This window comes from Cyprinus carpio, chromosome A15 (genome assembly GCF_018340385.1).
Source record: "Cyprinus carpio isolate SPL01 chromosome A15, ASM1834038v1, whole genome shotgun sequence".
Classification (NCBI taxonomy): Eukaryota; Metazoa; Chordata; class Actinopteri; order Cypriniformes; family Cyprinidae; genus Cyprinus; species Cyprinus carpio.
In genome coordinates this window covers 23,129,186-23,156,864 of record NC_056586.1, presented here as the reverse complement: position 1 = coordinate 23,156,864, position 27,679 = coordinate 23,129,186, and the positions used below count along the sequence as shown (strand labels likewise).

General features: G+C 38.0%; 1 protein-coding gene across 1 annotated transcript in view; it reads right to left on the bottom strand.

Annotated features, from left to right (window-relative positions):
- Positions 1 to 8,298: 8,298 nt before the first annotated feature.
- Positions 8,299 to 27,679, bottom strand: part of grm5b (glutamate receptor, metabotropic 5b) — a 51,743-nt gene continuing 32,362 nt past the window's right edge. Inside the window, exons 4-9 of the mRNA XM_042771591.1 lie at positions 17,606 to 17,841; positions 15,551 to 15,797; positions 15,207 to 15,375; positions 13,720 to 13,846; positions 11,030 to 11,969; positions 8,299 to 10,107 (exon numbers count right to left, since the gene is read on the bottom strand). Of these exons, the coding sequence (XP_042627525.1) occupies positions 9,159 to 10,107; positions 11,030 to 11,969; positions 13,720 to 13,846; positions 15,207 to 15,375; positions 15,551 to 15,797; positions 17,606 to 17,841 (2,668 nt within the window). The 3' untranslated portion in view covers positions 8,299 to 9,158. The remainder of the gene's footprint in view (positions 10,108 to 11,029; positions 11,970 to 13,719; positions 13,847 to 15,206; positions 15,376 to 15,550; positions 15,798 to 17,605; positions 17,842 to 27,679) is intronic.

The following is a 27,679-nucleotide window of genomic DNA, read 5'->3' as shown; positions in this document are numbered from 1 at the left end:
TGTATTTCTAGTGACCAGAAAGTAGTAACTATTATTTTTAACATCTCTGTCTAGACTATTTGCCCAGACTGCCAAAAGTTAATACACTTTGTATAAAAAAAAGAATGCAAAGAACTGTATTTATAACTTGCTGAATCAATGTAATGAGGTCATGTGACCTCAATACTCCAATGTTTATTTTTACATATACAGTAGTATATACTGTGCAGTACTGTATTTTGAACATACTGTAGCCATTTTTGCTTTGCATGTTCATTCACTCACATGACTTTGCCGTGCGTGTGTGTATGTAGTACTGATAAATGAGCTCAGAAGTGAACACACACGGCTGAAATGATGAAGCACACTGCTGGTCTGCTGCTTAATGATCTGGGCTGGTGAAATAAAGCTCTCATGCTGGGCGACACTATGAACTAGAGTTGCTGAGATACGATCTCCATCGTATCTGTGAGTGAGAGAGAAAAGCTCCAGGGGATAGTGTTCATGCAGCAGGTTTGCAGCACAGTGCTTTTGAGGAAAAGGTTCTTCAAAATAACAAATAAATTAGTAGCTAAAAATGTGCATTACCTGATCTAGAAAGGATGATTCACTTGTACGACCAATGGCAGACGGATGGAGTACAGATGCAATTTTTATGCGCATTTTGGGATATCTCATTAAAAAAAAAAAAAAAAAAAACCCTGCATGTAAATGCCAAGATGTTAAAAATGCGCATAAAAAAACATATGTGCTCAACTGAGCCAGATAAATTTTTTTTCCAATAAAAAAAACGTGCATAAACTACAATGGAAACTTGTTTACAGAATAAATTACGCAATGTGCATCAACAAAGTCATGTGACTGCATGGTGGAATATGCAAAGTTTCTCCTACTGCAGCAAATTACATTTTTCTTAATAGAAACATGGCTAGTGTAGTTTGGTTTCCATTTGTATTTTCAATACATTTTATTCTGCCCAAAGCCAGGCAGATTTAGTCTTCCGTCTAAAGGTCTGGGCAGTAATATATGTGAATTATATCTGTATTTATAAAGCGCAAATCCATTAACAGTGTTGAATCTTTTTAAATGGCTGCATGCAATGGCCTTCACGTCAACACTGTATCAATCCTCCTCCACAGAGAGATTTTTCATATATTGTCCTCTGCTTTTTCTCTGCATTTTGGTTTCATGAATGCTTCAGATTTGTCAATTAACAAGAGCACGGAGTGGGGAAAAAAATCCTAAATGCCGGTACATGAGCAAAGAGGAGTCAGGGGTTTGTAAGATGCCAAGCGTGTTTGATGCTCTCAGTCTTTAAAAGAGAATGAAAACTAGATAATAGAAACTTCCGCCCACTTCTACACAAGCATGTGTGGGGGTGAGAGTAAGACATTTGTTTGAGTGATGGAAAATAATACTGACGCACTTTCATTCATATGTTCATCAGTCTGTCGCCGCTTCAGAGTTTGAGTATTTTTCTGCAGAATTGAAACTATTCTTACCCAAATTGTTGAATGCAATTCAATGCAACAATTTACGTAAGAATGGTTGCATGAACAATTCGCACACAAATTCATTCTGCTCGTGTGTGATGAATGAGGTTCATTGTGGAGGCTGTTGGCTATGAGCTCTGAAATGGGAAATACAATAACAGACATTATTCAGCAGCATCATATTAAACCAGTCAGCCAATAATAACGGATTAAGCTGAAGCAGATTCACATTTGGTAACTTATGCTGATCCATATAAAGTGGAATATCTCTGACTTTGGTCCATAAGATGGAAGAAGATGTGTAAATAAACAAAACGGCAATGCACATTTACTGTATGGAAGGTGATTTACTATTTTACACATTCTTTGATTATCATATATTAAAGGAACTTACCTTATTGAGTTATTTATTTGCCTTAACGTGACCATTAGCCAACATTACAGTAGCTCAAACAGTAGAGTCAGGGTCATGGGTTTGATTCCCAGGGAATGGATATTAATATATATGACTTGAGTACACTGTAAGTTGCTTTGTTGCTTTGGATAAAAGCATCTGCCAAACGTATAAATGTATATAACTGTGCACCATGCACCCCCAATCAGTTTTTAACTAAAAAATAAATAAAATGTTACTTAAAATAAATGTTAACCAAAATAAAATGGGAATTTATTCTATAAGAATAAAATTTAAACTAAAAAAATTTATTAAAACCTATTTTATTAATTAAAATAAATGTTAGTACAATTTAAACTTATTTGACTGTTGAAGGACAATGCTGTATTAGCAGTGTTGCCAAGTCCCCGGTTTTCCTCCGGAATTGGGCTACTTTAACACTGTTGACGCATGGTGTTTTTCATGTCTGTGGGTTGAAGGGACCCCAAAAACATGATATCTAGCCCCTGGAATGTGAATTTTACCAGGAGAACCCCCGAAAAAAAAAACTTACTTTAATTAAAAAACTTATTTTACAAGCGCCAACCTTCTGGTCTCTCTCTTGAAACCAACACGGAAGTGACTTAAACTGCAAATTAATCGACTGCCCACTAGAGACTGGCTCCAAAAGTGAGTCAATCCCATAGACCCCCCATGTTAAAATGGCCAAAAATTTACAGCAGAAAAAAAAATATGTTTGCAGCCTGGTACAAAAAGTGTTTTTTGGTCTATATAGCTAATTTTGCCTGATTTATTTTTATAACTCATCCGTTTCAATGATATTAAGCCTTAAATCTCTGCATAATTAAGGGCGTGGCCACTTGAGTGACAGGTGGATTTCCGCTGGTGTCAACACCATCGAGCAAGGAGGCGTGGTTTCAGCAACCAGCTCCACCCACGTCCCGCCTCTTTGCCCATTTTCAATTATCCAGGAGTGATGCACGGTTACACACTGCCAAGATGGCGACGGCCGACTCTGCTTACTTTAGGCTTCAAAAATGCTCTTCAGAAACCTACGGGTGACTTCACGGATGCTATGTCCATGTTTTTATACAGTCTATGGTATTTTACCCTCCAGGAACAGGAAATTTGATTGAGCTAGTTCAGGGCTAGTTTTGAGTAGCGATTGGGTGGGTTTTGTTGTGAAAACCTGGCAACCCTTGTTGCTATTGGGTGGGTTTTGTTTTGGTGAGCTGGTAACAATGTGTTTTGTTTTTATTATTTATTGGGCATTTAAAATCAGCATTCAAGTTAGAAATGCCTTCTTATTAAAGCTATACAAGTTACTCAGTCCAGAGCAGTGAGTGATTTTCTGTTTCTATTTATTGTTTGGGTCATATTAACAGCATAGACAGCAGCAGGAACTGTATATTATACTCTGCTGTCACTCAATACACAGATCTAATATAAACATGCAATTTATTTCTCAGCTGTTTACCTTCACAGACATAACCGACTGTGTTTTTATAACTTATGTGTATTTTACAATTTAAGCGCAATAAGACATGAAAGAGAACTTAATTTAGTACTCACATGCCGTGTGACAACCGCTTTCTGTGCGCTCAGAAAACCGCATATCAGAAGTTTAAAGTTGCCTCAACAAAATCATTAATTCTCAGAGACAGGTGGATTTATTCCATGTTTTTAATAATGACTGAAAAGATTTCATACCACACCACAACGGTTTCCATGTCAAGAAAAAGGGAAAATGTTTTTATACATCCGTAAGCATTTTCTCACATTTTTATTTTCCCCACAAAACTGCAAGAAACTGGAATATCAACAAATGTCAACAAAAGTCATCTGCAGTACCACGTCAATGATGATCAACATCCTACAGAATCTCTACATCAGAGAATCAGCAAACACAAGTCCCAATATATATAGCTATAGATATAGATATAACAAAAATAGAACCGGTCACTTGAGAGTAAAGAATTATACACAAAAAAGATGTTAGCACTTGAGATGGAGTCACAGAGTCGGTTTCGTCCTTCGGCCACGAACCTGTGCGAGACATTCAGAACAGCTATGTTCTGTAGCCCAAATGCTAAATGATTGCATTTCACCACTAATAAAAGATCCCATGTACTCCAGCAAGCATGATAATGTAGCAAAATGTAAACATCAATGTGAGTCTACTATAGGCAGCAACATTGACATTCAACCCAGAGCTCCTACAAATGCACCAAATGTATCTGTCATGTTCATAAACCCACTTAATGAAGAGAAACTCGCAAACAGAAATGGAGAAAAAGGAGAGATCGCCTTCCAGGGGCAGATTTATTAATATTTCACAGGATCTTTCAAGCATCATGTTTTTGATCTCGGCAAATGAAATTTAAGCCTTTCCTGACAAACCACAGCTGCTTCCTAATGTACCCCAATAAATCTGAATAATCTCTCCGGCTGTTCCTGTGTACCTGTAGCAAAAACACTAAAGCTTATTACCAAATGACATGCATGTTATAGATCATCTGGAATATTACACAGATTAATGATTCAATATATGGCCCTGATATATATTAGAAATGTAAACAAAGAGAAAGGATGAATTACACTGACCACAGTATTTTTTCTGAGGAAACAGCCATTTAGCAAAACTGTGTGACAAGATTTTAAAACCATATTCCTTCGATCATCTTGATGTTTGATACACAGAAAACACAACTGCACTTTCTATTACATCAGTAGTCCATTCATCGAACAATGTTCTAACCAGGCACAACGTGACAAGTTTTCCAACGACATACAGTTGTCGGATCCCTGATCTCCTGCACAATCTGAGTTTAGAGCTCGCAATTCTGACTTTATCGTCGGAATACTGAGTTTAGAGCTCGCAATTCTGACTTTATCGTCGGAATACTGAGTTTAGAGCTCGCAATTCTGACTTTATCGTCGGAATACTGAATTTAGATCTCGCAATTCTGACTTTATCGTCGGAAAACTGAATTTAGATCTCACAATTCTGACTTTATCCTCGAAATACTGAATTTAGATCTCACAATTCTGACTATCGTCGGATTACTGAGTTTAGATCTCGCAATTCTGACTTTATCGTCGGAGTACTGGGTTTAGATCTCGCAATTCTGACTGTAATCGTCGGAGTAAGTAGTACTGGGTTTTAGATCTCGCAAATTCTGACTTTATCGGCGGTATACTGGGTTTAGATCTCGCAATTCTGACTTTATCGTCAGAATACTGGGTTTAGATCTCGCAATTCTGACTTTATTGTCGGAATACAGAGTTAAGATCTCGCAATTCTGACTTTATCGGCGGTATACTGGGTTTAGATCTCGCAATTCTGACTTTATCGTCAGAATACTGGGTTTAGATCTCGCAATTCTGACTTTATCGTCGGAATACTGATACTGAGTTTTTAGAACTCGCAATTCTGACTTTATTGTCGGAATACTGAGTTTAGATCTCGCAATTCTGACTTTATAGTCGGAATACTGAGTTTAGATCTCGAAATTCTGACTTAATCGCCGGTATTTCTGAGTTTAGATCTCACAACTTTTCTGAATTCTTTAGATCTCGCAATTCTGACTATCGTCGGATTACTGAGTTTAGATCTCGCAATTCTGACTTTATCGTCGGAGTACTGGGTTTAGATCTCGCAATTCTGACTTTATCGTCGGAGTACTGGGTTTAGATCTCGCAATTCTGACTTTATCGGCGGTATACTGGGTTTAGATCTCGCAATTCTGACTTTATCGTCAGAATACTGGGTTTAGATCTCGCAATTCTGACTTTATCGTCGGAGTACTGAGTATAGATCTCGCAATTCTGACTTTATTGTCGGAATACAGAGTTAAGATCTCGCAATTCTGACTTTATCGGCGGTATACTGGGTTTAGATCTCGCAATTCTGACTTTATCGTCAGAATACTGGGTTTAGATCTCACAATTCTGACTTTATCGTCGGAATACTGAGTTTAGAACTCGCAATTCTGACTTTATTGTCGGAATACTGAGTTTAGATCTCGCAATTCTGACTTTATCGTCGGAATACTGAGTTTAGATCTCGCAATTCTGACTTTATCGTCGGTATTCTGAGTTTAGATCTCACAATTCTGACTTTAGATCTCGCAATTCTGACTTTATCGTCGGAGTACTGAGTATAGATCTCGCAATTCTGACTTTATCGTCGGAATACTGGGTTTAGAACTCGCAATTCTGACTTTATCGTCAGAATACTGGGTTTAGATCTCGCAATTCTGACTTTATCGTCGGAATACTGGGTTTAGAACTCGCAATTCTGACTTTATCGTCGGAATACAGAGTTTAGATCTCGCAATTCTGACTTTATCGTCGGAGTACTGAGTATAGATCTCGCAATTCTGACTTTATCGTCGGAATACTGAGTTTAGAACTCGCAATTCTGACTTTATCGTCGGAATACTGAGTTTACATCTCAAGATTCTGACCTTCTTGTTGAAATTCTGAGTTTATATCTCAGATTTCTGAGTTTTCATCTCAGAATTCAGTTTTTAGATCTCTTGTTTCTGCCATAGAAATCTAACAATTCTGAGATTTTACCACGCAATTATGACAGTCTGAATTGTGAGCTATAAACAAAGAACTGTGAGAAAAAAGTCATAACTTAATAAGAAATAAGCGTTCATATTTTATCGTGTCGTACCTGGTTAGAAAACTGTCTACACTGGAAGTGACCGACATGATTTATCATCATATATTACTTATTATAATGATAGTATTGCTACAACATATAGTCAACTGGCTTTTATGTAACTGTTGGTACTTATTTAAACAACAAACAAAATTCATAAAAGTGTTAATTCAAATGCACAATATTTTGAAACAGAATTTTATTTCAGGTGGATGGGGGTTATAAAGTGGCGTAAGCTGATGTGCAGATTTTAGTGTAGACCGAAGCATTTGATTTTAATGCAAGCAATCTAGTTTTGATGCGTTTCTGGTCTAGACGAGGCCTAAATCCCCGAAATATGATGTCAGGGTAGTTCTCATTCACAGAAAAAAGTTTCAAAATGATTAGAAAACTTGATGTGGCACAAATATCGTCTAAAGCCGATGTGCTTTGTATATGCGTATGGTTTGTATTGCTTTGAGTCCCAAAGTCTGGTATACTTATAATATATATTTATAATATATAAAAAGAATACTCATCACCATAAAAACTATTCATATCATTATGTTACGAAAAACACACATTTCGTCCCATCACCCTCCCCTCCCCCCTTTGGCACTAAAAGCTCTATTAAGATAAATATTAATTGTAAATCTCACTTTTTTGATTTTCATATAATTGCTTAACACTTGAGTAGCCTCACATTCATCTAAGCACGTTCTGTACACAAGGGAATGATAAGAAATGACATCTTTAGACTTGTAAAATCTTCTGGTATTCCATCCTCGTGTAATCCATGTAAGATTACTGCTATTGTTCAGGTTTGACGATAAGTCACTGTTAAAACTTTACTAGACTTGTTGCTCTGCGCATGCCCTTGATATTTACACAATCAGTAGGAATGATAAACCAAAATGATTAGAATGGCTTCATGGTGAACTCATAACTCATATTCTTTATGATTCAAAACCTAAAAGATAGAACAATAGAACAATGAAACAATGATAGAACAACAGATAGATAGATAGATAGATAGATAGATAGATAGATAGATAGATAGATAGATAGATAGATAGATAGATAGATAGATAGATAGATAGATAGATAGATAGATCAATCTTCAGGAAACGAAACTGTTTAGATACATCTTTAAGATTACTTAAAAAAGCCCTCCTCCTAGAGAAAAGTATAATTTAAAGACAACATGAAACGCCATTTGCAGCCCATTATACTTCTGTAATGTGACAATTTGTACATTATTTCAGAGGTTGAACAAGTTATTTGGAATAACAGATTAATTGTTTAAAATAACACCAGGAATGTGTATTAAGAAAGTAAACAGGGTGCATTTTCGTTCCATGTTGACTGGACCAAAATGTTGTTCACTGAGTGATTTGATTCAGCTCAATGATGAACCACAGTGAACTAGTTTGTTAGGGGAGATGTGACTTCTTCCACTACCAGTACTACGGTATTCTTAGAAGTAACTTGGAGTGTCATGGTATTACCATCATCTGATACCATCACTGTATCATGGTACCGTAATGATTTGGGAAGGAGATTGGTCCCACAATTAATCTAAAAAAATAAAATAAAATACAGATGAATCTCATGAAGTCAAGTTCAGGGTACATTTCAAAACCCACATTTGCAAATAAATAAATCTATAAAATCGAATAAATCAATTATTTATTATAAATCAATAAAACTTTAAATAAAATAAAATAAGCATATTTTAAGAGAATTGCAGTTTTCATGTATTTTAAAATATTGACCCAATATTAAAATACAACTTAAAATAATAATAATATGGATAAAAAAAAATGTAATCCTAAAATTCATTCTGTTTGCTATGTACAGTTTGTTTGTTTTATTTAATTATTTATTTATGAATGAATGAAATATAATCTTGACAGTTTCCATGAGATTCACCCGTATATTCTGTTCCTGAAAAAGGCAGGTAGAAAGATGGGAAGAAACTGGAAGAATAAGGAGAAAAGAGAGAAAAAGGAGAAGAGAAAATCATGGAGAATGACTGATGCATCTGAGTATCGGTCTGTTTGCTCTCTCACGCTGCCCTGTGGTACATCAAACAAAGCACTTTGTTCAAAGATTGCGTTTACATCTCAGAAAGCATCGGGGACTTCACCTCACGCTCTTCAATTATTACAGTGCACCAGCAGTCGCGTACGAGTGTGTGAGCTAAAGATTACGCAACATGTACTTATACAGGCTTTTCCCTTTGCTGCCATGCCTTTTCCCAGCCCTTAATAATCTCATTGTTTGACTATGAACGTAGCAAAATAGCTCGTAATGTCCGTGTATTGGAACGTCCCAGGTTGGGTGTTCGTCCACCTCCGTCCTGTTGGGGTCACAACAACATATTGTAGTCCTCATAGAAACAGCACTAATTAGATGAAAGCCGTGTTTGTTTAAGGCCACTACCAAAATAGACCAACGGAACGCCAACTAGACGAACGATTAGACACCGTTGTGATTCTACTGCAGGTCTGATGCTGGAGATATTCCTCCGCAGGGCCCTGTTTTGCATTGGTCCGAAGGTGAGAACATGTAAACACACACACTCAAGCAGTGTCCGTCTCCGCCGGAGTGAATTACATCATTCTTCCATCTGTTGTCCTCATAACGAAGACGAACTCTGGCTGTAGTGTCGGAGCACCAGGCACTCGTATTTTGGGATGGGCGGAAGAGCGGACGTTTCGGTATCAGAAGAGGGAGAACTCGGCGAGCCGCTGCACGACCCGACGGAGTCCTTGAAGGGGGAGGGCGGAGTCAGCGCTAGCAGTTCCTCAAGTTCCTGCTGATTGGACGGCGACTCCAGAGCTGAGGATACGCCCCCCTTTAGCTCCTTCCCACTTGTCGTGGGTGACGTTTTGAGTCGTGATGAACCAGAAAGTGGGCAGGGAGGGGTGGGGCGACCCACATTAGACTCCACCGGTGGGAGGGGCTGGATCTCAGCATAGGTCGTCATGGTGGTCGGCATGGAAATCTCTCGGGACAGGCGGTAGGGCGGAGCGCAGCAGGGCTCCACAGGTTGTGCGTGTGCAGACGCGCTGGTGGACAAACCCACAGGACTCCCTGGAGGAGAACTGGAGAGCATCATGCTGTTGAGCTCGCTGATGTTAGCGGTGAAGCGGTTCACCACGCAGCTAATCTGCTCCATCAAAGAGCCCTGCGACGCACTTCCACCGCTGTTGCCGCGGTGTGGAGGCTGACACATGTATGTGGAGACGCTCATGACCTGGGAGTTAGTGGCGCCAGCGCTCTGTGATAAAGCGAGGCTCGCTCTCTGGGTCACGGTGCTGATCGGTGAAGGAGTGTGGGGCCGGTAGGTGATGGGATAGCGCTCCTCCACTTCGGTGACCTCGTAGAGCATCTTGTTGTTACTGTTGTCGGTGTTGATGTCGCTGCCTCCACAGTAACGTCCCTCAGACGTTTTGGAGAAAGGTTTGATCACAGCCGTCTGGTTGCTTTCGCGCTTCTTAATGTGGAAGGAGAGACGCTGCCACAGGTGGCCACCTTTGGAACTGCACTCATTCTGGGCCCACGTCACCGACTTCCCATTAGAGCTGAAACAGCATTTAAAATAATAAATTCAGTTAAAATGATTGCAAAATAACCCCAGTGCAAACAACATCACTATTTCTGTTCATATCTATCTATCTATCTATGAGGGCTACACAATTTGGATAAAAAAATGCAATTGTTTTTTTTTTTTTGGGTGGGGATTTAAAAATCTAATTGTGATTTTTCTGATAAAAATTGCGATTGTGGTTTAAAACACAATTTAAAAAAAGCTCCAGGCATGCTGTGCTTCATTGCAGATTTGCACAATTTGGACAAAAAATGTAAATAATAAAAATAATGTCAAAAATACAACAATAACAATAATAATAGTAATAACTATTATTATTATAAAAATATTAAACAAAACAGAAACTATTACTATTTTAATATTTCCCCATAAAGATAAGATATTATAGTAATTCTTTTATTAATCATACAAATGTAAAATGACTAAACTAATACTTATGTTTCTATCTATTTAAAAAAAAAAAAAATGCGTTATGTAGCATATGTGAACACAGAGATTTTGTGGTAAACACTCCGGCAGTGTGAGCAGACACACTAAATACATTCATTCCTATAATCACAGGTCATCTAAGGTAAACACTCTCTTTTTATGGATGTCAATAACTTAACAGCTCCATCATTACCACACAAAAAGATGTGCACTCAGTGTTATGACAACAGCAGAGCGACAGAACCGAAGCATAAAACCTGAACTTTTAACACTATTTATTCCCTGCTATGAATGCATCTGTTTCCTTTAGGAAAAACAAATCTAGACTCTCAGAAACAAAGGTACAAAAGCTGTCACTTGAGGCAGTATCCATTCAAAAGCTACACCTTTGTACCTTATTTACCCCTAAAGGATGTTTATTAGTAAATGGTACCTTTTGAAAAGTATTGGTGCACAATTCAACACACCTGAGTGTCTCTCCTGACGATCCTCGTCTCTTCCATAGATTGACCAGGCTGCTGGACCGGCTGGCCGCGGATGATGATTTTCCATCTCCCACATGCATGCGCACCACTGTCGACGTAGTGAACGCGCTGCGGACGTTCCTCTCCGGTTTAGCCAGGATAATGTAAACCTTGGGCACGAACATGCAGCCCAGAGCCACGGTGGCGCTCAGGCTGACGGAGAAGCACATGGTGATGGTCTTATAGTTCGAGCCGAAGTAAATGGGCACGAAGGCCAGCCAGATGATGCAGGTGGTGTACATGGTGAAGGCGATGTACTTCGCTTCGTTAAAATTGGCGGGAACATTGCGCGTCTTAAAGGCGTAGAATGTGCAGCTCATGATGAGGAGGCCGTTGTAGCCCAGTGGCGCCACCACGCCTAAGTTGGTGGTGTTGCAGATGAGGTTGACCTCGCGGATGGAGGGATAGTCGTGGATGACGTCGGGAGGCTCCATCATGAAGAGCGCCACGATGATGCCCAGCTGCAGGAGGATCAGTATGAAGGTGATCACCAGCTGGGCGCAGGCGCTCATAAAACGAGGTTTCTTGGTGCAGATTTTCTTTTTGCTGCCGGCCAGGATCCGAGCGATGCGATTGGTCTTGGTGACGAGGGCCGAGTAGCTCATGGCGGGTGATAAGCCGATGCCCAGCCGCTGCAGGTAGCAGTAGATGACGTGAGGTTTGGTGATAAGACAGAAGGTGCACAGGTAGCCCAGACAGATGCCCGCCAGAATGATGTAGCACAGCTCGCGACTGGACGATTTCACCACTGGAGTGTCGCGGTAGATGATGAAGATAGAGGTAACGAAGAACGTGGCCATTAGGCCCAAGCAGGAGAAGACCACGGCTGCGATGGGCTCAGGGTCACCCCACCTCAAATACTTCACTGGGATGGGGTCACATCCTGAAACAAAGGAAGAAAATGAGAATTAGTGGTGCTTGTAAGATTTTTTCCAAATACTTGTGATTACTGGATATTTTTAAAAAAAAAAAAATATATATATATATATATATATATATATACTAATATATATATATATATATATATTATAAAGAATACACTAAATTAGATTGTAGTGTAGTTCTGGAAATATTTTAGAATATATATATATATATATATATATATATATTATATATATCTATATATATATATATATATATATTATATATAGAAACAATATTTATTTAGAGATTGCACTTTAAAAGAGCATTTTCTAGTTGATATAATATTTTTAAACATTTTAACTTTTTAAATAGTAAATAAACACTATAAAATTAAACAATACTTAATGCATATTTTCTATAAAATATTTACTATAAAAACTTTGTAAAATATTGCATCATTTCATTGATATGATACAATACATTATAATTTGTACTATTATACTTGAATATGGGATAAGGATTTTTAAAAATTATTTTATTGAGACTGCACTTAAAATGAGCAATGTCTATTGGACAAAATAGAAATTTTAGAAAGCAAACATATTTAACTATTTTATTGTAAAAAAACTGACTATACAAATAAATTGAATATTTATATTTATTATATAAATATTTGTATTTTCTAAAAACATTATATAGAATATCGTATTTTTTTATATAATTTATATATATATATATATATAATATATATATATATATATATATATATGTGTGTGTGTGTGTGTGTGTGTGTGTAAAATTTTATAAGCAATTGTTTTAATTGTAAATATTATAAACCTTAAGTAATTGTTTTATAGAGACTGCACTTATTTCTAGTTAATAATATATTTTATAAAACAAAAATATTTGCCTATTTTTATAGTACATAAACACACTATAAACGTAAAAAGAATATTTATCTTGTGACGTCGTAACAATCTATATAAATATTTACTATAAAAATAAAATATTTTTATTTTCTAAAATATAAGTAGAACATCATATATTATATTACAATGTATTATACAAATTGCTTATTATAAACTTAATGATTAATGATATCACTTAAAAATTATGCCCTGGAAATTGAAAAGTATACATTGACTTACTATTATCATCTGAGTGTGGCGAAAAAATAGCAATATCATGGAAGCGGGGGTTGCAGTGTACAGTACTTGATAATATTGGCTGTATGATTCTTTCTTTCTATCTAATTGTATAAATAGGCGCTAATAAAGTGTGTGGGCCGATCACAGGGAGACAGATTTGATCATTTCAGCTCAGACGGTTTTGATGCTGTTAACCTTTTAACTCAATGAGTGTGTGTATTCGCTTTTCCCTCAATTGATTTATTGAAATGCATTTGCTTTCTGTGGCACACATATCTCTCTTTCTTTCTTTCTCTTTCTATTATTGGCAATGTAAGAGAGATGCAATCATGCGCTTTGCAAATAACTTGTTTTGGTCGTGATTTAAGATCTGACACTCCATGAAATGTTAGATTTGTATTTGAGTATCAGTGTGTGGCCGGAGCTCCAGCACTTTACAGAATTAGATGTACTAAACTGGACATGAATAGAGACGGATAAAACGTGTCATTGAACCCTCAGTGTAACACAAGCATGGGCAGTTAATGCAGGAGAATCGGGGTCAGACGGATCTGTGTCATCAATCTGATCTTTACGCTGCAGTCTTCATCCGTCGGTGGGTTGATGTGTTTGTGGACTCACCGGTGAGGTCATTGGTGGGCCATGATCCAAGCTCACACGCGCGACACGTGTACTCATCAAAAACAAACTCGTTCTCCTTACAGGGGGTGCATGTCCAACAGCAGCTGACCTCTCCTTTACGGATCACCTGCGGACGAGATAATCACATCAGGACATAAAAAAACATGAAAATAGTAAATTTAGGACAGCCGTTTAATGATTCACCAGATGATAATAAGAAGTCAATTTATGCTTTACAGTCATGGAAAAGTAGATAAATTATGTATAAAACACTTACTGCAAAAATTACAAAAAACAAACAAACAAACAAAAAATCCTTATAATATTTTAAAAATATAACTTATAATATTCTACTTATAATATTTTAGAAAAACTAAACTTTTGTAGTGTTTATTTTATTTAAAAAAAAAATTCTTCTAAAATATTATAAATATATAATATTGCATAATTTTAATTAAAATATTACATATTTTAGAAAATAAATAAAAATATAAAATAAATATAAAGCAAATATAAACATTAGATTTACTTTTATATCATGTTTTAACTTAATTTTATTTTATAGGTTTTGCCTATGATTCACCGGATGATAATAATGAATCAATTTATGCTTTACAGTCATGGAAAAGTGGATAAATTGTGTTTAAAATATTTACTATAAAAATCTGTAGAAATTATTTCCTTATAATATTTTAAATATATTACTTATATTATTCTACTTATAAATTTTCAGAAAAACTAAACTTTTGTAGTGTTTATTTACTAAAATGTTTTTTTTTCTAAAATATTATAAATATTATATAAATTATGCTATATTGCATAATTTTTATTAAAAGATTAAACATTTCGAAAAAAATAAATAAATATATTAAATAAATATAAAGCAAATATAAACATTAGATTTACTTTTATTGCATGTTTAAAGTTACTTTTATTAAAAAAAATTATTCATAGGTTTTGCCTTTGATTCACCAATCAATTTATGCTTTACAGTTGTGATATTCTAAGTCATGGTAAAGTGGATAAATTGTGTATAAAATATTTACTATAAAAATCTGTAGAAATGATTTCCTTGTAATATTTTAGAAAATCAAAGATTTATTTTTGTAGTAAATACTTGTGAAGTAAATATAAAGATTATATTTAATTTTAGAATGTTTATTTACTTTAAAAATAGGTTTTTAATATTGTAAGTATATTGTAAATAATACTGCATTCTATAATATTTAAATAACATTATATTGGATAATATTAATTAAAAGGAGTTATTTGAAAATAATAATAATATAAATAAAAATAGTATTTTTATAATAAATATTTATGTAGTAAATATAAAAGTTAGATGTTATTTTATGTTTTAAAGTATTTAATAGTCTTGAATCCAGTTGGATTTTTCTTGTTATTCCAGTATATTTATCAATGAAAACACAATTATTAAGCATTATTAATCACTATGGGGGTTAATAAGCAGCTCGCCATCTCCTGACCTTGATTTGACCTTTATCGCAGGGTTCACTGCACACTGATTTAATAATGTCGTCTTTGTTGGGCCAGATCTCGTCGTCATTGATCTGCAGTCCGCTGTTGTCCCAGCTGCCCACGTTCGTGTAGTCGAAGTAATCTTTCCCCATCTTCTTAAAGTTCATGATCACGTAACTACGAACACAGTTAGTAGTATCGATTTAGTGCACTGAAATGAAGATGAATGGAAATGAAGGGTGGATTCATCAGTCTAACTGATGCATTGATCCATTCATTGACTAAGTGACTGTTTGATTGATTGGCAGATTGATTATCTTATTTATTTGATTGGATTGGATTGGTCTGGTACCTCCCAGGAGAATCTCCGTTCTCATCAAAATAAATGTTTTCCCCGGACACTCCAGAGAAGTTGGTCTTCATGAGGAACTCGAGGAGCTTTGCACCATCGATGGGCCACATGGCATCGCACAGTCCCACCACACCGGGACACAGAGCTTTCTGCATGTTGTGGAGGCCGAAGGCCATGCTGTAGATGGCATTAATCACGAAGCCCATCTTGGTGTCCTGCGCGTACTGCTGCCGCAGAGAATCCCGCTCTGAGAGAGGAGGAGGAAATTGGGGTTAATGACAGATGACTCATCTTTTCCTCATATCCTATAGGCAGGTCAGTGATGAACTGTGCTAATTAGCTTATGCTCTGTGAAAATGCCAAGTTCTATCATGAATGACTGATGGGTCATTAACGCAAAATGATGATATTCACAGTGTTCGACTCCTTGACACAAGCTGATTGAGATACCAATTGGCTTGCTGCTTTACATTCAAAAGGCTTTCTGAGTTCCTCCGGAACCCTCCACCTTCCCCAGCTCCACCTGTATAGATCTGCTAAGGGTTATAATACGCTATTTGTGCAGCAGCAGCATGTCTTAAATACTCACAGCACTGTATCGGCGAATGTACTGGCAGTAGCTACTTGATTTACAGCAGCAGCAAAAATCTACCAGGGCCAGAAATTGCGACTGTTTTGTTCCCATATGCGCCTGAAATGTAATCTGTGTGACCCCAAAATACATTTGGGAGCATTTGTGCGAGTGCACATAATTGTTGTGGTGCAACCGTTCTTCATTTCTCTGCTAAACATTCGCAAATTACTTCACAGTAGACCGCTCCACCATTCTATTGCAATGTTACGTAACCAATTAAGCTTCATCTTTACATTCTTAATTTTAATGCGTATTTTAGATTGGGTATATTAGCTGTCAATCACTCCCTTTCGCTACACTCCGTTGTCACGTGACTCGGAACCGACTGTTTTTTGTTTTATTTCAGCCGTGCGAAATATTGAAAGAAAATCCTAAATATTGAATTGGTAGTGGAGGTTTAAATAAATGTATTTCTGAAGGGAACTTACTGTCTTGACTGAGAAAAGTTTAAATGACATTGTCTTCTCATGTTGCCTCTGTATATTGCTTATATAAAGAACTAAGCAGTGCAGCGCTGCTTTGTTTACAGTGGTAACGCTGTATCTGCTGTTCCATAAGCACCACCTGCTGTCAGAGAGTGAATCTGCATTATCAGTAATACTGCAATAATACTGCTATAAAATAAAAACTTAAATTAAAACACCAGATTTGATGCAACAGCTTGGTGTTGTTAGTCAGTTTAGTATATTAATAATAAAGAATATATTACCCAAATTACAAATGCCATATATATTAATTCAAATTGTTTCACAAAGTAAAAGAAATGGAGGAGAGAAAACAAAAACAACAACAAACTACTTTCCAAAGAGTACAAAGGCATTTTATTGCTCATAATTTTATAACTTGGAGAAGCGACTCATTCCATCAACTAGATTCTACTGTTCTCGAAAAAGCTAAATGTTTGTGTATTAGACTGTGTTTGTGATTATGAGCTGCACTTGAAAGTCTTGCTTTCACAGCAAATTTGATTTCATATAGAAGTGTCTGATCCCCTCGGGCACGCACTGATTGAAAATTTCGGTTTTGAACCGACATTAAAGCAACATCTCTGTCCAAACTGTTGCTCTCTGTCTGCTCATGCGGGTTTATATGCAAACAGCTCTGATTCCTGTTTCAGAGGTTGTTCTTTGTTTTTTTGTTTTTGTTTTTTTTTTTTTTTTAAATTTTTTTTTTTTTTTTGTTTTTTTTTAATCATGAATTAGATTTTGTATATTTTTGCAATGAAAGACAGCGAGACTAATGGAAGGTGTGATATCTGAAGAAGAAGTCTGGATGAAAGAACGCAATCGTGTTTCTGTCTGCGAGAGAGAGGAATTGCTTTTCTTTGACTACTGCTAAACGTCATCGTGGGAGCACATGAGGACACAAACGGAGACTTCAGACAGTTTGATTTGAATTGTTTTAACGCTGTGGTCACTTACTCCCGCAGGTGCGGTTGTATTTGTTGTTCTCCTGCGGGTGTCCCTTCAGCCGGCAGTGGAAGCGGTGCTGCCAGAACTCGGGAAACCAGGGGTTTCTCAGGTTGTTTTCGGGACGTAGTTTCAGGTAATAATCGTCAAACCACTTCACGTCTGGGGACTGCAGCTTTATGGTGATCCCGCCTGCGGCCTCGCGCACGTACCCATCAGTGACGTCGTAACGGTCCGCCCAGCCGTCACTGTGAAGGAGAGAACCAATCAGTGTGCAAAGTCATAAGGCAGCATCACATGCATCCTTTGTAGAAAACCACAGCATGCATTGCAACAAGATCAGTTGGAAAAATGCATCCAAGGTGACAAATTTAATATATTTTTTTTATTATTATATATAATATAATGACAAACAAAAGTAAAATAAATATCAACAAATATAATAACTCCAAAGCTAATAAAAAAACAATATAAAATATAATAATCAATAATAACAATCATATTGTTTAGTTAAAAAATATATGAAATTGTTAATGTTAATTTTTTAATATATATTATTAAAATATACGTGTATATTATCCAAAACTAACTTAAATAAAATGAAAATACAATTAAAATAAATTATAATAATATAATTAAATAAATAAACAGCATAAAATACAATTATATTAATAATAATAATTTCAGTAATGATAAAGACACATTATTTTGTTTAGACAAATACATAGGATTAATTTTGTTATTATTAATTTCTAATATTGCAACAATTTCAGTGGGAAACATCCATCCAATATGACAGATAAAGTGAAAAATGTTGATTATCAATGCACTTATAAATTATTCAGTGAAACATAACTAACATAACTAACATAACTAAAATATAACTAAAAATATAACTAAAATATATTTTCTTGACTACAAAACTAATTTAAATTAAAAAATAAACATATATATATATATATATATATACATGTTTATAAATATATATAACTTCTATGCTTATTAGCAACATGATAACAGCATTTCAAATTAGTCACTTATGAGGTTATATAACATTTAGGGTGTTGCCTTAGAAGGTGGTTCCCTATGTAGGCAGCAGACAGCAAGGCTATGTTTTGGAACTGAGCCTCTCTCTCTCTCTCTCTCTCTCTCTCTCTCTGTGTTTTGGTGTGTGTGTGTGCTTACACACAGGGCGTGTGACGCGTCAGTGCAGCAGTGTTGGAGTAGTAGTGCTTGTAGGTCTTGTAGTTCTGCTGGCTACTTTCTGCTTTCAGCTGCTGCCACCGGATAGCCCCTTGTTTTTTTCAGGGGCGAAAAGAGGAGCCGAGTGTGTAAGCCTCCTCAGCCGGTACATAGCCTCTCCACTGCCAAGATCTCGTTCACGCCTCCTCGCGGCACACATGGTAACTGGGCCCTTGCGGTTCCAGGCTAAGTTGCACGGGATCTCGGAGGAGCAGCAGTGGGCCCCAGAGACGTGGCATGCAGGCCCATCAGTGAATGGAAATGCCCTGCTGCCTGTCAACCACTGTCCCAGCTATGGGTAAATAGTCCCAACTATGGCAAATAGCAAAGACCCCCAACGGCGGCGCAGACGGAAGATGGTGGTGTGAGAACCACCACAACGGCTGGGCAGGCGTATGAAGGCAAACCCCCTGCCACGTGGGTTAACTCGGGAGGGTACAGTGGCTAGGGGAGTAAACCCCGAAGACAAATCTGCACTTGGGGACAGGCATAGGCGGAGTCCAACTGACCGGACCACCGGCAGCCCCCTGCAACTTCCTGCCAGACGAAGGTCGTCATGGGTTCCCTCATGCCACTGGAGGTCCATCTGGCAGGAGTGAAGATGGTGGGAGTTAGGTTTGCGCACCCTCACCCTCACCTTAATCCTCACCTATGCGCAAGCTTCTTGCTCCCCCCCCCCCCCCCATAAAAGTCCTGTGGCGATGTGGAATGGTGGTGGGCACAGGCCAAGGATGTGGCTGGGGATTGTCTAGCCAAACTATGCACACAGGCGGCAATGGAGTGATGGTCGCTAGGACTGCGGGATGGAGCAGCGAGTCTTTTCGGCAGCTTCCACTGCGACTGAGCAGCCCCACACTGCTCACCCCTGTGATGGGGAAGGACCTGGAAAAGGTGGTCCAAAAATTGTCTGCTCCCTACACTCCGGACGGTAAACCGCAACCGTCGGAGCATTCCCCCCTCGCGGTCGAAAAATTAAAGTGAAAAAAAATAAGCTAAGCATTGCTTCGTGGAACGTGCGAACACTGCTGGACCTGGTCGAAACCCCGGACAGGCCCCACCGCAGGACAGCACTGGTGGCCCTGGAGCTTGCAAGATATGATATCGATATTGCTGCTCTCAGCGAGACCAGACTACATGGGGAGGACTCCTTGACAGAGGTTGGTGCTGGGTACACCTTCTTCTGGAAGGGGGTCCCCGAAGGCATTCGTCGTAATTATGGAGTTGGCTTTGCTGTGAAGTCTAAACTGCTGCAGCGCATTCCGGAAACCCCTATCGGCATCAATGAAAGATTGATGACATGGCGCATTCCCCTGGCAAAGGAACGATTCGCCACTCTCATTAGTGCATATGCTCCAACTCTTGATGCCGAGTACAACATCAAAGAGGATTTCTATAGAGCTCTTGATGCCATCCTACAGAAAACCCCAGCTACAGACAGAATCATACTCATGGGAGACTTCAATGCTAGAGTGGGTTCGGAGCATATGGTATGGAGTAAAGTCATCGGCCAGCATGGTGTGGGGAAAATGAACCGCAACGGGCTCAGACTCCTCTCTCTCTGTGCAGAGCACCAGCTGGTCATCACTAACACCATTTTCCAGATGAAGAACAGGCTCAAGACCACCTGGCAGCACCCCCGCTCAAAACACTGGCATCTCCTGGATTACGTGATTGTCCGTCAAAAGGATAGACGAGATGTCCTTACCACTCGTGTTATGCGCGGAGCTGAGTGCTGGACTGACCATCTCATGGTCAGATCCAAATTACTCATGAGTATTCAACCTCGTGTTCCGCGGCGAGCCCCCAAACAAGAAACTAAACTGCACAGCTTTGAACAACCTCACCATCAAAGACAACCTCCGACGGCTCCTTGCTGAAAACCTTAACATGATCCCGGAGGAATCAGCCGATTGGCCAGCTCTACGTCAGGCTATTCATAACGCTGCTTCAGAAGCGCTTGGCCAATCAAGGAAACATCACCAGGACTGGTTTGACTGCAACTCAGCTGAGATACAGTCACTTCTTAAAACCAAGCATGAAGCCCATAAAGCTCTCTTGTCCTGCCCTGGATCTTCTACCCATAAAGCCACCTTCACTGCTGCAAGAGCAGAAACCCAGCGAGCCCTTCGGACTATGGAGAACATCTGGTGGGTGAAAAAGGCGCACGAAATCCAAAACCTGGCAGACTGCAATAACACTCAAGGCTTTTACGATGCCATAAAAGCATTGTACGGCCCCAGGAAGCGGGTGATTGCTCCAGTCCGATCAGCTGAGGGGGTCTACGCTCTTCAAGGACCGCCACGAGATTCTTGCCTGTTGGGTAAATCATTTTGAGAATCTCTTCAACCACACCAACCCTGTTGACCAACACATCCTGGATAATCTGCCAGACTTGCCACCCAACCATGCACCTGGATACTCCACCACTTTTCTCAGAACTCCGGCAAGCTATTTCAGGGCTGAAAAAACAACAAAAGCGCTGGACCCGATGGAATCCCTGCAGAGGTTTTCAAACATGGAGGATACACCCCTCACGCGTCGCCTGCACCTCCTGATTCAAAACATCTGGGAACATGGGACCCTCCCACAGGACTGGAAGGATGCTAACATTGTTGTCATATACAAGCAGAAAGGAGACAGAGCAGTCTGTGGCAACAGCCGTGGGATCTCTCTCCTCTCCATCGCAGGGAAAGTACTGGCCAAGATCATGCTCAGCAGACTGGTTGAGCACATCTCGGAAACTGTGCTTCCGGAAACGCAGTGTGGCTTCCGGAAGACCAGATCCACAACAGACATGGTTTTTGTCTTGAGGCAGCTGCTGGAGAAGAGTCGAGAGCATCACAAAGACCTTTTCGTAGCCTTCATCGATCTCAGCAAAGCCTTTGACACCATCAACCGTGAGTTGCTCTGGAAACACCTATCCAAAATTGGGGTACCACCCAAGTTTCTCAGCATCCTACAGCAGCTGCATGACGGGATGCAAGCCAGAGTCCTCATGGGAGAACTCCAATCAGAGTCTTTCGGGGGTAAACGTTGGGGTGAAGCAAGGCTGTGTCTTGGCTCCGATGCTCTTTAACATCCTCCTCTCTGCCATCACATGCCTTTTCCACCGTGTTCTGGGACATGAAGACGGTGTCCATGTGGAATACCGACTTGACGGAAGCCTCTTCAACATTCGTCGGCTCCAAGCTCACACAAAGACAAAGATCCGCCAGATCTGCGAGCTTCAGTATGCTGATGACTGTGCAATCTTAGCCCACAGCCCAGACTCTATGCAGTACGCCCTTAACATAATATCCAGTCTGTACCAATCTTTCGGCCTACAGGTTAACACTCAAAAAAACGAGGTCATGTTCCATCTCACCACCCCGTTCCCGCACCCCCCATTTTTTCACATAAATGGGTGTCCCACTTAAATCAGTGGACCACTTCACCTACCTCGGCTCCACTCTGTCCCTCAAGCAGCTCCCTTGATACAGAAATACACACTCGGATAAATAAAGCCTCATCATCTTTTGGACGCCTACGCAGCAGGGTCTTTGAAAATCGTAACCTGAAGGTCAGTACCAAGGTTGCTGTTTACAATGCGGTATGTCTCTCCACTCTTCTTATGGGGCAGAGTCATGGACCCCATACCGCCAGCACATCATCCACCTAGAGGCCTTCCATATTCGCTGCTTACAAAAAAACCCTCAGCTTGTCCTGGAAAGATCGAATCCCCCAAACAGTCATCCTCAGCAACACCGACTCAATCTGTATGGAAGCTGCTGTGGCCAGAAAACATCTGCGTTGGATAGGGCACACCATACGCATGCCTGAACATCGCCTGCCCCGCCAAGTCCTTTACAGTCAACTAGTGGGTGCTAAACGTTCCGCCGGAGGGCAAAAGCGTCGTTTTAAGGACTATACCAGGGACATCCTAAAGCGGGCAAACATCCCCCTCATGAAGCTAGAATCTCTGGCACTTGACCGATCAGGCCTGGCAGGCCACCTGTGCCGCTGCGGTCTCTCAAATACACCAAACCAACCAAGACCAACGATCCATGAGGCGAATCAAGAGACACCAACGGGCGGCTGGCACCCCCCTGGTATCTGGTTTCCCCTGCTCCATCTGCGGTCGAGTGTGCGGATCAAGGATCGGACTTTACGCCCATGAGAAGTGGCACCAGCGGCATGGTTGCTGAACCCCCCACCCCCCATCCCTATCCCTGGAGCAAGCGTTATCATCGAACACGATGGACAGCTAAGAGTGTGTTTTGGCAGCATCAGGCTGAAACATTCGGTTCAGCAGCGTGAAGCCTTCCCGTAACGTACACTGACTGATACATTTGGACAAATTAAATAGTTTTGATACAAAGTAGATACAAATTGCCAATTAAATGAACACCCGCACACAAATGACTCATTATTTTTCTCTGCCTGCACTGCTAGTTTCCCCAGTAACCATGACAACTAGAGGCATATTTTTAAAAGACTGATAATTGTTCATGTGGAAATCTCACATGCATCTGTATGTAAGTATATATGTGTGTGTGAAAGACTGAATCATACAGATCATACACCAACGAATCATTTCATCCATGATATCTATATGCACTAAATTACACATTAAGACTAGAAGTGATTTATGACTTTATATGTTATAGAAAATGTCAAAGTTGTATGTATGATTTTGTAGCCAAATCCTAATATACATATATAATATACAAATATAATAATTTCAAAGTTAATTAAAAATAAAATAAAAAGGATAACAAATCAAATAAATAATAATAAAAAATGTAAATAAATAAACAGTAACATTAATAAAAATAAAATTAGTTTAAAATATGTCAAATTAATTTATTATTAATATAAAATTATAAAAAATTAAATGTAAAAAAAAATAATTCTAAAAAATGACAAACATATTATTTTGTTTAAAATATTAATTTATTATTTATTTTATAATTAATTGTATATATAGAAAATCCAAAACTAATTTAAATAAATAAATTAAAAATCAAATAAATAAACAATATTGAATATAACAATATATAATACATCATATTAATATTATAATAATATATAATAATAATTTCAGTAATAATAAAGACATATTTTGTTTATAAATATATAAATCTATAATCTGCATCTGTATGCAAGTGTATATGCGTGTGAGACACAATCATACAGCACTGAATTATTTCTTACACTAAACCACACAATAAGACTGACTAGAGGTGATTTATGAGTTCATATGCTAAATATAACATCAAAGTTGCACACATTTAAAAGTTTGTGCATGTATGATTTTGTAGCTAAATCCTAATGAGCATCAGAACTGAAATGGAATGTTTTAAGTGACACATTTGTAGTGTTCTTCATAGGCAGCATCTCAAGCACCAAAGAAATACGAAGGCAGTTCACTAGGGTTTGTAACAGAGCTTGTGTGTGAATGTGTGTGTGTGTGTGTGTGTGTGTTTGCTAACTCAATTACATCCTTGCCGACAGGTCAGCTAAAGAAATCAACCCGGGGTTAAACTTAATACAAAGCACAGACATCAAATCACGTCGCTTCACAACACACACTTCAGTCGGGACAGAGAAGGACAGTCACCTCAGTAATGAAACTAGTGCAAATGAGCACAAAACACACACACACACACACACACACACACACACACACACACACACACACACACACACACACACACACACACTAAGGGTGCAGATGGCATCATTGTGGGCAAACTCATCTGACACCCTGTGTGCTTGTGTGGAGGGACTGATGACCTCACAGCTGGCTGCGACGTGATTGGCTGAGACTGTAGCCATGGCGGCAGTATTGGAGTATGTGCTTATGGGGGATTCCAAGGAAAATGATAAACTGTGTGTTTGTGTGTTAAAGGATGACTGTTTCAGTATCAGCTTAATCTCAGATGTTTCTTCTTAATTGCATTAGGATAAATAAAAAAAATAAACGCAAAAAATGGAATAGATTTTTTAGATACTATTGTCTCTGAGGAGAAATGGTTATACTTCTGAGATATTGTTGAGATCTCGTCTGAAACTCTAGAGACATGTCAGATTATTTACAGTGTTATTATAGTTCAAGAAAACTAAAATGGAACATAAATGAAAACATGTTTATTCACTGAAATAAACACAAAAACTAACATAACTGGGAAAAATGCAAACTAAACTGACACTAAATGTAATCTACTGACTCCAAATGTAAATAAAATAAAATAAAAATGATTAAAAAGAGACACAGCATAGTATAAACCTTGAAACCTTTGCAGCTTACCTCCATTTAACATGCAAGAGCAATAGAGAGCAATGAAACTAGACTGTGCTGAGAAATATAATACTGTTAAATGATGTTAATATATTAATTTTATAATTAGTAGCCCTAAAATACTAAAATGAAAAAAAAACCTAAATAAATGTAATTAAATTATAATTAAAACGCCATACAACTAAACTGAAATGATAGAGCAAAACCTATCAAAAACTAAATCTAAGACAAATTGAAAACAAAATAAATACCAAACACTAAAACTGAATTGAAACCGTAAAACTAAAATAAATAAATATTATGAAAACTATAAAAAAAACTAAAAAGGCAAATTAAAAATAAAATAAAATGAAAACTAGATGCCATAAAACTAAACTGAAACAACAATAGAGTGAAACTTAATAAACACTAAATACTAAATGTGTAAAACTAAAATCTAAAAAATGATAGTAAAAATAAAACACAAATGAAAAATAATGGGAATGAAAACTCAAAAGAAAAATATCTTAAAAGCATGGGATTTGAACAGAAGTCTGACTCTAAATGTGCAATAAGAGTGAGAGAGAGAGATTTTACAATACTTTAAGACAAACCAATTATTCAAAAAACAACTGATCAACTCCCATTAAATCAACATATTATTAAAAATTAATTCATCCTCTACAACAGAGCAAAGTATATTTCTGTAGCACCAAATACTGGAGAATTTTTCAAGATCATTCATCACACTATAGTAATTAAAGCCTATTTTAAACGAACTTTCAGCATTTTAACAAATATGAATACCATATCATCATCTGTAGATTCCTCCACCCTATTTCATTTACTCATATATAAATATACAGTCAACTTTGCTTTTCCCAAAATAAAATGAAAAAGCTGACACTGCTCACTCTTTTTCATGGAATACCTATAACCAAGAATAAACATCTGTTGAGAAAAAACTACACCAAACAAATTAAAAAGATTCTCCAGCATGGAAAACAAAGGCAAGAGACGGCAACAATCCATAAAACAACGAGAAACTGTTTCAGTCATGAACAAAGTTTAAAACAGAAATAAAAGCATTAACAGCCACAGCTGCATGTAAAAGCTTCCACTGCAGATCAGCAACCTTCTTCAACAATAGTGCTGTGTACAGTGCTCTCCGCTCAGGTCCAACACTATCAACCAGACTCCGAGGAGTGTCAATTTTACCATTTCATTTGCCTCTGTGAAGAACTTTAACAAATAAAGTGTACAGCAATTTCTTACAGACACAAAGGAATTAGCCTTTTCTAAAAATAGTCCCATACAGTCCTTAAAATCTGGGAGAATCTTAATCGAAGGAAAAAGATCATTATCATTGAGTTGAACAGAACTGTTACAATACAGATGCAGCAAAGTACGCTCAGAGTCTGTTAAATCTTCATTCCACTTATTGAGTAACAATGTGATTACCCGAGTGGAGTGTACCTTTAAATGTTGTCCATGTTTGTACCTGTAAACTGAATTACATGTCCCAAAGTCACTACATTGGACAAACAAAACTTCTTGAGTAGACTAAGACCCATCTGACAGGTTGTACTCAAACGGGTCCTGTGTACGACCAGTACAATGAATCATGATATCCCATCCTCTCCCGTCTGAACTCTTTCCACACTTCGACCAATCCACCATAAAAAGCTCCATTAGAGTTGAATTGTTTTCAGTCCATTAAGTTCTGTACCAAAAGGAATCAACAAAAAGCGCCTGAACCTTTGACAACAATTCCGGCGGAGGATCGAAACATGTCAGGCGATGCCATAAAGTGGATGAAATCAAATTAACAACTCTTTCCCCACCAGCATTTTTGAAAAAAGTTGCCAGCCACCGCCAGCGATTTTGATGATTTTCACTACAATTTGATGGCCTACAGTATATTTTGCTGTATGAATATTTGAATATGCAATACAACAAAATAAAGATCAAAGTTTTATTCTAGCTTAAAGCATTCTTTTTTATCAACACTTGAATATAGGTAGGTTTCATAAAAATTTATAATTTTGAGCAAAAAGGTGAGAAAATCAACTACAAACTACATCTGGATAATATTCAGTACGATTATCAAAGCATTAATCTAGTAAATCGCTTACATCAACACCTCTAAAGCTTGAACAGACATATACCACTTCCTGGATCATGATTTTACTCCGTAACATTATGCATTTTTCATTTATATGCTGTCTATTGCTGATGATCATTCATAATTGATATCATATGCATCTGTTTACATAAGAGATTGCTAGTTTTTCCATCCTATTCACGTGTGTTTTTGTTCGGGAGGTTTTGTAATCGTTCAGAAGATGTGTAATAGCGCCCCCGAGTGTATAACAGTGAAAACATGAAAAGCCATAAAAACTTGTCAATGGCGGGGAAGCGTTGTCTTCTAAATGACGAGATAACTTGTCAATGGCGGGGAAAGAGTTAATAACAAGAACACGACCTCTATAAGAATCCACTTCCATTCGAATACAGACTTTTAACCTTCTCAAGGACATTATCCTAGTTTTTAAGTACAACATTTTCTTCAACCAAAAAAACAC